General features: G+C 39.3%; 1 protein-coding gene across 1 annotated transcript in view; it reads right to left on the reverse strand.

The window, feature by feature from the left end:
- Positions 1–6,044: 6,044 nt before the first annotated feature.
- DNA2 (DNA replication helicase/nuclease 2) overlaps positions 6,045–12,115 on the reverse strand; it is a gene marked incomplete at its 5' end in the record, with an annotated part of 31,957 nt that continues 25,886 nt past the window's right edge. Inside the window, 4 exons of the mRNA XM_006089749.3 lie at positions 6,045–6,518; positions 8,514–8,660; positions 9,588–9,770; positions 10,579–10,668. Coding sequence (XP_006089811.3) covers positions 6,453–6,518; positions 8,514–8,660; positions 9,588–9,770; positions 10,579–10,668 — 486 coding nt within the window. The remainder of the gene's footprint in view (positions 6,519–8,513; positions 8,661–9,587; positions 9,771–10,578; positions 10,669–12,115) is intronic.

Genomic DNA, 12,115 nt, shown 5'->3' on the forward strand with positions numbered 1-12,115 from the left:
CTAAAGACCCAGGGTTTTTAGGTTTTCAAATTTTTTGTAACAAAAATCCTAAAGATTAGGGGGTGGAATTTTTTTTATTTTTTTAAATAATATTTTTATTTCCTAAAAGTTTAACAAAAAGTGTAACAATATGCCCCTTTTTTCCCCCCCTTGGACATTTCCCGGGACACCTTCCCCCCGCCCCCCCCCCCGCCCCGTGGTCTTGGTGTCCATTGGTTAATCTTAATATGCATGCATATAAGTCCCTTCAGTTTGGTCTCTTTAATCCCCCCCCCCCAACCCCTCCCCCAGGCTTTCCCACTGTAGTTTAAACATTCTGTTTCAATGTTGCTCTGCTTCTGTATCTACCCCCTGTTTCATCAGTCCATACTGGTCAAGGGGTGAAATTAAAATGTCTAGAATTTGGTTTACAACATGTCAGCTAAAAAAAAGTCAAGATGTTGCCTTGGCCAGTGTGCTCAAATGGTTAGAGCATTGGCCTGAGGACCAAATAGTCCTTAGGTTCAATTCCTGGTCAAGGGCACATACCAAGGCTGCAAGTTGGATCCCCAGCCTGGTCAGGGCACCAATCGATGTGCCTCTCTTGCATCAATGTTTTTCTCTCTTTCTCCCTCCCTCCCTTCTACTCTCTCTAAAAATAAATGAGGGAGGGATAAATCAAGGTGTTTAAACAACTGCAGGAAAATCTTCTATTTAATATGGGTGATGGGTATATAGGAGGTCATTGTACTACTCTATTTTTGTGTATGTTTGAAGTTTTATGATTTTTTATATTTAAATAATGGAGGAATTCTAAGTGCATTTAGAAAAGCAAATAAGAGAGGAAGGGATTTCAGAGAGGAAGGGAGAGGGAGAGAGAGATAGAAACATCAATGAGAGAGAGTCATTGATTGGCTGCCTCCTGCACGCCCCACACTGGGGATTGAGCCCACATCCCAGGCATGTGCCCCTGACTGGAAATGGAACTGTGGCCTCCTGGTTCCTAGGTCGACACTCAACCACTGAGCCACGCCAGCTGGGCAAAGATTTTTTTATTGATTTTTAGAGAAACAGGAAGGGAGTGAGAGAGAAACATCAATGTGAAAGCAAACCATCATCAGCCGCTTCCTGCGGGACCCCTGCCGGAGATCAAGCCTGAAACCCGGGCATGTGCCCTGACCGGAAATCGAACTATCTACCTTTTGGTGCACAGGACAATGCCCAACCAACTGAGCCTCGTGGGCCAGGGCATGAAAAGTTTTAAAATCATCATAAATATAACCTAAAAAAAAAAATCAATGTAAACATCTTTTGTTATGTACCAAAGCAATATCCATAAAAGAGCTGTCAGGAAAGACAGACTTTATCCCCTGCATCCATCTTGGTTCAGACTTCCCAGGATTGAGTCTCCATCACCTAAAGGTCAGTGGTGACTTGAGTGGAATTGGATGGGCCTGTCCTATTGATCAGCAAAGCTGCCCACTGAACCCAGGTAGACCAGCTTGTCGGATCCTGCCATAAGGCTCCCAGTGATAGGACCAGATGGCCCAAGATGTGATTCGCTTACGATGACAATTGTAATGCTTCTGAATATTAGTACGTATAGCACCTAGAAAATGTGTACCACACCGAATGGGGAACACATAGCAACTGGGAAAATTGCCGAATTACTGATCAAAACACCTGGATTCTAGCAATGACTTACTCAGGGCCATATGCTAATATAGACTATCTGTGCGAGGTATTCTGTAGGGTTTAATCCAATTGAGAGAATATCTATGAAAATTATTGGCAAATTTTAAAGCATGCTACATATGCCTACTGCTGCTTTAAAAAGCAGTAAATAGTATAAAGCTACGTAAAACATTATTATAGTATAAAGATGAAAGTAATTATTTTGTCGGGGGAAAATCAGACAAGGCTTTTTGGAGAAGGTGACATTAAAGTCTTTCAGACTGGGTAGAGTTACATAAATGATAACAGAGGAAAAGACAAATCTAGATAGAGGAATCGAATGGGGAAAGGAAAAGACGTACAGGGAACAGCAAAAATAGTTCAGTATAGTTATAACAAATAAATGAAGAAGGATTAGAGAATGACTTCTGTTACAAACCTGGGCTCCAAGTTCCTAGTGGGACAGGAAAGCAATTTTAATAGCTCACAACTAGCTGTTTGTAATGGAACAGAGTGGGAAATATTAGAGTGTATCACATATAAAAGGGTAAATATTTTGTGAAAAGTATTGTTTCAGATGCACACACATACACATATCTATGCAGTTATGATATTAAATGTATTTCTTGTGGGTGGTGGTAATTTTTGTTTTTTAAATACCAGGCTAGATCATCATACACCAAACTACCAGTAGTTATAACTAAAGGATGAGATTACAATGAAATTTAATTTTCTAAAATCTGCAGTTTTTGACATTCTCACTAAAATCATGTACTGCTCTGAAATTAGAAGGAAATAAAATATTTTTATTATAATCACTTTTTAATCCTCACCTCAGGATATTTTTCCATTGATTTTGAGAGAGATTGGAAGAGAGAGGGAAAGACAGAAATATAGATGTGAGAGAAACACACCGATTGGTTGCCTCCTGCATAAGCCCCGACCAGGGCCCGGGCCGGGAGGAGCCTGCAACCGAGGTAGGTGCCCTTGACCAGAATCAAACCCAGGACCCTTTGGTCCACAGGCCGTGACTCTATCCACTGAGCCAAACTGGCTAGGGCTAGAAAGAAAATATTTTTAAAAAGTACACAAAGACTTTTTTCTTTAAAATTTTTTAAAAATTTATTTCAGAGATGAAGGGAGAGGGAGAGATAGAAATATCACTGATGAGAATCACTGATTGACTGCCTTCTGTACACCCCACACTGGGCATGTGCCCTGACTGGGAATAAAACCGTGACCTCCTGGTTCATAGGTCAAACACTCAACCACTGAGCCATGCCGGCCGGGCTACAGACTTCACAGTCAGGTAACTTAAGTAGATGGTGTTGTTAACCCAAATAGGGATCACAGTAAGAAGGTATTAAAACAGCAATTTTCAATCTTTTTCATCTCATGACCCACAAACACTACCAATAGTCTGTGGCACACCAAAAAATATTTTTTTTTTTGCAGATTTGACAAAAAAATACAAGTATAATTTTGACTCATTCACACCCGATGGTTATTGTTCTATTGGCTGTTGTCATTTTTTTTTTGACAATATAAAGAAAAAGAGGTCAGAAAAAGAGACTAGTCAGGTATCGCATTTAAAAATTTTTGCAACATACCAGTGTGCCTGCCACGGCACACCTGTTGAAAATGACTGCATTAGATGAAGATGGGAATATTTATTTCATGTGTACTGTCTCTGAAATGCTCCTAGAAGATTCTGAAAGCATGAACTAGAAAACAGCTATAACCAAAACTTATAAGGCAGGTAGGGTGGGTACAGATTTGGTAAACAGCCACATGGGTGTGGCTGAAGCCATGGCTGTTCAAGGAGAGAAAGAGGACCAGACCAAACACAGAGCTCTGGGGAAGACCTGCCTTTTGAGAGGGAGAGATGAGGAGGAAAAGAAAAGTTGGGCATCATCAGTGCACCTAAGGGCTGCCATTCAATTCCGGTCAGGTTGCAGGTTCGATCCCCACTAGGGGGCGTGTGAGAGGCAGCTGATAGATATTTCTTTCCCTCTTCTTTCCTCCCTCTAAAAAATAAATAAAAATCTTTAAAAAGGAAAAGAAAGGACTCAAAGACAGCAAGAGGGAGCTGTCAGAAGGCAGGAGCTCTGAACTGACTCAGGAATGAGGTCACTGGAATAGCTACATTGTCATCAAATCTTGGCTTTATACTGTAAGCAAGGTCTTGTTTATTAGGCTAATGGTGCTTTGGATCCGGAACTCAACAAAGCTGAGGGCCCAGTGACATCAGCGATTGGATTGCTGTCTTAGTCCTTGGCATGAGTATCAACACTGCACTATTAGCTCTTTTGATTGTCCAGTTTGGGTTTAACTTCTAGCTTATCCCAAGCCTCCAACTCATAGCGCCTTATGCATAGATGATGAATCCTAACTCTTTCAAATAATTAAGTGGCTAGCCCGGCCAGCATGGCTCAGTGGTTGAGAATTGACCTATGAACCAGGAGGTCATAGTTCGATTCCTGGTCGGGGCACATGCCCAGGTTGCCAGCTCGATCCCCAGTGGGGATCGATCATTGATGTTTCTATCTTCCTCTCCGAAATCAATAAACATATATTTAAAAAAATAATAATTAAGTGGCTAGAATCTTGTAACCAAGACAGACTCACGAATGACAGAAAATATAGAACTCTTCCCCGGGTTCTTCTTCCACAGGGCTTTACTTTATAGGCCAGACAAACCTGTAAAGAAGCAACTACTGACTAAACCAAAAAAACTTCTTACTCATCTCACTCCCAGGAATTGACATTATCTTAGGATCCTTCCTGTTACGTAATGTCAATACTCCTTGGTTTCATCATTAGAACATTATTTCACTTGTCAGAACTGGAAAACAGTGCTGGACAATGCTGAACTTAATTATTATTCAGCATTAATAATTAACACAGTACAATCTAACGATAGAAAACAATTTATTTAATAAAAACTTCCAGTAATAATTGTTTAAAAAAACATGTGAGGTAGAAGCAATTGAGAGAAATTAGAGCTTTCCCCCAGAAGATGGATACGCTAGGTTAAAATTGGTCACCATACACATCATTAAGTACTTTGAGATAATTATGTTTTACAAAACATCTTTATACAAAGAGAAAAATTGAGTAATACCCCAAAACAAAGGGGCATATGAAATTAATAGGTGAAAATAGGGACATACATTTTATATTTGTCATCAATTCAGCAAACAAAATTTCTAAAGAAGAATTATTTCCTTTTATATCAAAATCTACATTAGAATATTGAATGCTAAAAATAACAAGTGGGAGAGCAAAAGAGAATCAGAAATTAGGAAATAATCCATAGTAAAGTACTAATTTAAAAGACTATGTTTCTTCTGAAATTAGTTTTGGGGTATTATTTAAAATGAGAAAAATAAAATAAAGAAAAATAAATAAAGAAATTAAGATGTTTTGTAACCCTGTAAAGGACATAGGGAATATAATATTCCAGTAAATTTATTAAAAATATTAATAAAAAAATAAAAGACTAGGTTTCAAATGAAAACATGTCTGAACGCTAGCTGGTTTGGCTCAGTGGATAGAGCATTGGCCTGTGGACTGAAGGGTACCGGGTTTGATTCCGTCAAGGGCACATGCCCAGGTTGCAGGCTCGATCCCCAGTAGGGGGCGTGAAAGAGGCAGCCGATCAATGATTCTCTCTCATCACTGATGTTTCTATCTCTCTCCCTCTCCCTTCCTCTCTGCAATCAATACAAATATATTAACAACAACAACAACAAAAACATGTCTGACACCAAAAAGCAAAAGTCAGGGGGGAAAAAACTGCAAAATGGCCTTTCGATCAGGGACCTCAAAATACTGAAAAAACAGCCTGGCCTGTGTGGCTCAGGGGTTGAGAGTTGACCCAGGAATCAAGAGGTTCCTGGGTGGTCAGGGCACAGGTTGCAGGCTCCATCCCCAGTAAGGGATGTGTAGGAGGCAGCCAGTCAATGATGTTTCTCTCTCTCATCAATGTTTCTTTCTATCCCTCTCCCTTCCTCTCTCTCTAAGAATCAATAAAAACAAAGTTTAAAAAAAAAGAAAATTATAAATATATATATAAAATGTACACCTATGTTCTCATCACAAGATTGTGCTTAAGTGAAAAAGAAATCAATTTTCTTTATCTCTATTTCAAATAAACAAAATATGATAAAAATCTACAAAATCAAATTAATACTGAAATTTTAGGTGTCAGATCCCAAAAGAATCCATTTCTAAAGCAGGTAAACATTTAGCACGTTCTTCTTTTTTTTTTTTTTAATATTTTTTTATTGATTTCAGAGAGGAAGGGAGAGATAGAAACATCAATGATGACAGAGAATCATTGATCAGCTTGCCTCCTGTATGCCCCCTACTGAGGATTGAGCCCACAACCTGGGCATGTGCCCTTGACCAAACCCAGGACCCTTCAGTCCACAGGCTGCCGTTCTATCCACTGAGCCAAATGGCTCAGGCAGCAGATTCTTTGCAGGTCACACAAAAACACATACATAGTACTATAAATTTAGACTTTTCACAGTTTTGAGTACACCTATACTGAAAAAATAAATAGTGCTAAATGTGGTAATACAACGTTATGTTTAACAACACTATACAAAAACAAAACAAAGAACCCTGGAACTTTGAACAAAGTACATTTACATCATTTCATACCTCGGGATAAAAGTTATCTCCACCACCTAACCAGGCACTGATGTTACAACATGCCCAAATTACTAACAATAGGCAATTGCTAGAGTTCACTATGCTCGTATGAAAAATGCAAGGAAAACAGTGCTTCATCATTTCTGAAAATCACCCAATATATAACAAAGACTTTCATGTTCTCCTGATGGAAGATCAGTGATGTAAAATAAATTAAGGAAGATATATTTAACACACTATATAATTACATTAAAAGATTTATGACATTTAATATTTTATAATTTAGTTTACAGGACTGCTAAAATAATTACAAAGATTTTTATGGCATTCTATGGATATCAATGTACTTAAACAATATGGCTTATGATCTCAGCCTAACATATTCATATATATGTATTTTTATGGTAAATCCTGAGAGGATATTTTTTCCATTGATTTTCAGACAGAGTGGAAGGGTGAGGGGGGGAGAGAGAAACAAGGATGTGAGAGAGACACATTAATTGGTTGCCTCCGCATGCACCACAACCGGAGGCAGGGATCAAACTTTCAACCCTTCAGTCCAGGGGCCAATGCTCTAACCACTGAGAAACCTGGCCAGAGCATATTCATATAATTTTTTTAAAAGATAATCTATTTTTGCCCTAACCGCTTTGGCTTAGTGGATAGAGCATCGGCCTGCGGACTGAAAGGTCCCAGGTTCGATTCTGGTAAAGGGCATGTACCTTGGTTGCAGGCACATCCCCAGTAGGAGGTGTGCAGGAGGCAGCTGATCGGTGTTTCTCATCGATGTTTCTAACTCTCTATCCCTCTCCCTTCCTCTCTGTAAAAAATCAATAAAATATATATTTTAAAAATAAATAAATAAAAGATAATCTATTTTTGCCCTGGCCGGGTGACTCAGTTGGTTGGAGCATTCTCCCATACAACAAAATTGCTCAGTAGTTAGAGCACTGGTCCTCAGCCCGAAGGGGGTGGGTTCGATTCCTGGTTAAGGGCTCGTACCTCTTGCAGGTTCAATGCCTGGCCCCCAGTCCAGGCACCTGCTGGACGCAACCAGTCCATGTTTCTCTCTCACATCTATAATGTTTCTTTCTCCTCCCCTGCCCATTCCTCTCTCTAAAATCAATAAAAACATATCCTCGGGTGAGGATTTAAAAAAAGATTTGTTTTTTAAAATAAACTAAAATATGACAAGAAATACTTCTCCTTTTCCCCCCCCTCACCCAACGACATGCTTCTTATGGTTTTAGAGAGAAGGGGGGAGGAGAGAGAAAGAGTGACCAGGAATCGAACCCACCACCTTTTTAAAAAATATATATATTTTATTGATTTTTTTACAGAGAGGAAGGGAGAAGGATAGAGAGTTAGAAACATCGATGAGAGAGAAACATCGATCAGCTGCCTCCTGCACACTCCCTACTGGGGATGTGCCCGCAACCAAGGTACATGCCCTTGACCGGAATCGAACCTGGGACCCTTGAGTCTGCAGGCCGATGCTCTATCCACTGAGCCAAACCGGTTAGGGTCCCACCACCTTTTGGTGTACAGGTGGATGGATGTTCCAACCAACTGAGCCACACCAGCCAGGGCTCCATTTTTTAATATAATGCTTTGTCCTAGATTTTTTTTTTAAAATATATTTTATTGATTTTTTAGAGAGAGGAAGGGAGAGAGATAGAGAGTTAGAAACATCCATGAGAGAGAAACATCATCAGCTGCCTCCTGCACACCCCCTACTGGGGATGTGCCTGCAACCAAGGTACATGCCCTTGGCCGGAATCGAACCTGGGACCCTTGAGTCCCGCAGGCTGACGCTCTATCCACTGAGCCAAACCAGTTAGGGCATGTCCTAGATTTTTTTAAAAAGTTTATAAATTGGGGTGAGAGGACCCAGAAGAGATATCCAGTTTTCCTAGATGTGTCTAGGAATCATTCACCCTGTTCATGAGGCAACAGATCAAGTCCCTTTTCTTCCCCTTTCTCACTTCACAACTATCCTTCTCCATCTTCTTCATTATTTCACTTTTTGCTTAAAATTACTTCCTGTGAATTGTTTTCTCTCTCCCCTTTGTAGAATCAGACCTTTGAAATATGCACATGGAAAACACAAGACATTGAGTTTTAATTTACACAAATATATAGTAAAGTACTCAGAATAGCACAATCAAATGTGACCATGTAGGAAACGAAAAGGATATTAATTTTTCTGAGTTGAGATGACAAAGTAGCTTCCCCAGAGGTGGATAGCGGTTTAGTGAGGACACACATCCCAGGAGAATCAGCTTATGTTTGGCTCTGGTTATAGCAACATTAAGACGTCGCCAATCTTTCAAGAGTTCACCGAGCTGAAAGAAACAGAATTTCCCATTATTTGAGCTTTCTTATATATTTGAGTTTGTTCTGGCAAGGAACACAATTTGTCTTGAACTATTTTATTACTTTTAATCAAGAGGAGGTAAAAATGCAAAACAACTGAACAAAAACTGGAATTATCTATAAATCTGAAAGTATGTCTAAGGAAGCCTTTATGGTTAAAATGCCCCAAATGCAACAGCCAAGAGGTGGGAGCAACTCCATGTGTGTTCATGGATAAATGGATAAGAAAACCGTGGTATATGTATGCAAAGGAGTATTATTCAGCCTTTGAAAGGAAGGAAATCCTGCAGCATGCTAATGAGCCAAGAGTACATTATTCTAAGTGAAATAAGCCACGTGTGAAATGACAAATAGTATATGGTTCCACTTATATAAAGTAGCTAGAGTAGTCAAATTCAGAGAGACAGAAATTAGAATGATGGTTGCCAGGGGCTGGAGGGAGAAGGAATTAAGGAGTTGTTTGTTATTCATGGGCATAGCGTTTCAGTTTGCAAAAAAACATAGTGGCGATCTGTTGCACAACAGTGTGAACATACTTAACACTACCGGAACAAAAGCATGGATGGAGTGTTTGTGTGAACTAATATAAATTCAAAGTAAACATCATTACATAAAAGGGTACCGTCTTTTTTTTTTTAGTTTTAATCATTTCAAATGGGCCGGATCCGGCCCGCGGGCAGTAGTTTGCCCAGGGCTGGCATAGCCTATCAGTTTGCAAAAAAACATAGTGGCGATCTGTTGCACAACAGTGTGAACATACTTAACACTACCGAACGATACACTTAACAATAGTTAAGGTGGTACATTTTATGTTCGTGTTTTTACCACAAGTTCCTAAAAAAAGAGAGGAAAAAAGTGTCCCAGACAAATCAGCAGAAAAAAAACAATGAACTCACAGTTCCATCTTTATTGCTTCTAACAAACGATACTAGAATGATACTTTTGTCTCTTCCTTGGTATTTGTCTACTGTGTTAACTTCAACCATCCCAACAGAAGAATGTGCCAATAAATCATTGATGATCTTTAACTGCTGCCTGTATGGTGCAATGATACCAATATCAGAGGGATTACATCCAGCCTAAACAGAAAAGGAAACAATTCAAAATTTAAACTCTTGATTTTTGTTATTTAAGCTTTACTAAATTTATTTAATTAAATGTTTACTACATAATGTGCCCAATTGATGTTTATAATAGATATTCCTATCACAAGGAGTAAATACAATTATTGAATTTGTTCTAAATCGACATTCACATTTCCTGAGATGAAACAATTTCCTCAAATATTGCTCCCTTGATTTTTAGCGGCTCATGGCAGTATAATGGTTTGCATGCCACTAGAACAGTGCCGCCACACAAAGAGAATAAAGAAATACATTTCGCTTTCTGCCATCCCTTACACTGAAGTTTCCAATCCCCAACCACACTGACTACAGCACTATACTGACACAATCAGAATTATTTGATGTTATAAAAAGTTATCCTAAAAGGAAATCCAAAATGCCATTATAAAAAACTAGAGGCTCGATGCACGAAATTCGTGCAAGAGTAGGCCTTCCTTCCTCCGGCTGCCGGCACCGGCTTCCCTCTGGCACCTGGGACCTGGGACCCAGGCTTCCCTTCGGCCACCAGCAGGCACCTGGGACCTGGGCTCCCCTTGCAGTTCCAGCTTCATCCGGAAGGATGTCTGGTCTAATTAGCATATTACACTTTTATTATTATAGATTACATGTCTGAGATAAATTTTCTCAAAATTAAACAATCAGGCTTCTGTCCTCTTGTCTTAATAAACAAGGGCAAATGCTACTGTATCTTAAGTTCCTTACATTCCAACATCCAATTACATTGCAAATATTAATTTGCCCTCAAAATAAAAGTATAAATTACCTTAATAAAAATTGAGGTCAGGAAAACTATGAGTTTGGCTTCTGTTATATTGCTCACACCACTCTTTTCAACTTGTTCTGGTGCTGGAACCTAAACAGAAAAAGATGCATCCTGCTCATAAAACAATCTCTAAAGTTAAGAGCATACAGGTAGCTATAGAGACTGCACTGCCAGTTATGGAGACAGATGAAAAATTTCTTCATCCTAAAAGTTGAAGGTAAAATAATTAACAAAAATGAAAGCGATTATTCGTTTTCAGAAAGCCATCCAGAAGCAACCATCTTAAACATACCATAGTTCAGGCTGAAATTTCTATGAATGGGACCACACATTGGGCTTCACCTGCTTTACTTTGCAATCCCCTATTTTAAGGAATCAAAGGCCAGAAAAGATAAGGAACTTGCTCAAGGTCTCAAGATAAATCATGGCATCAGGAATCAAAACTGAGATCTGGCCCTGGCCAGTGTTGCTCAGTCGGTTGGCTGGGCCTAATTCCATGCACCGAAAACTTGCTGGTTCAATTCCTGGTCGGGGCACATGCCTGGGTTGCACGCTCATTCCCAGGAAGGGATGTGTAGAAGACAGTTGATCAATGTTTCTCTCTCACATCCCTCTCTCTCTCCCCCTCCTAATCGCTCTAAAATTTAATTTAAAAATCTTCAAGAGCAAAAGAAAAACTTAGATCTGGCTCTAATATCTGTGCTCTTTCCATTTTCTTGTTTCCTTTTATACAAACAATGGAGCAGATAAAGTTCCCCAGGTTCGACAATACCTGGTAAAACTCTCCAAGGACTATTTCGCTCCTACACATCCCTAATTAACCTTCATTATTATTATTTATTTATTTTATTTGTTATTTTTTTACTTTAGAGAGGGAGGAAAAGAGAGAAACAATGATGTGAGAGACCAACTGGGTTGAACCTTGGTCACCCTGATGGGAACCAAACCTGTCACCTTGCCCAGCCGACATGGCTCAGTGGTTGAGCATCGACCTATAAACCAGGAAGTCATGGTTTGATTCCCGGTCAGAGCATATGCCCAAGTTTTGGACTTGATCCCGAGTGTGGAGCATGCAGGAGGCAGCGGATCAATGACTCTCTCTCATCATTAATGTTTCTATCTCTTACTCCTCTTTAATTAATGTTTAATTAATGTTTCTATCTCTTACTCCCTTCCTCTTTGAAATCAATAAAAATAAATAAATAAACAAACCCCTACAACCTTCTGGTGCATGGAATGATGCTTCATCCAACTGAGCCATACCGGCCAGGGCTAACCTTGATTACTTTCAATACAACTTATTTGGGATCCTGATGCTAAGAAAGAAAAAACCTGAGTAGCAAAAATAAAGAACCTGAGTCATTATTGGTGAGGTAAACAATGGTAAATTATAACTAATAAATTGGAGTTGTGGTTTACAAAAGCAGTCGTTTGTGATAAATTTCTGAATAAATTTATCTGAATAAATTTCCCAGAATCTGCCTGCCCTTAGTTGTTAATTCTTGAACCCGGAGTACTCCGGGCCATTATTCAAGAG

Source organism: Myotis lucifugus, unplaced genomic scaffold, assembly GCF_000147115.1.
Source record: "Myotis lucifugus unplaced genomic scaffold, Myoluc2.0 scaffold_62, whole genome shotgun sequence".
NCBI lineage: Eukaryota > Metazoa > Chordata > Mammalia > Chiroptera > Vespertilionidae > Myotis > Myotis lucifugus.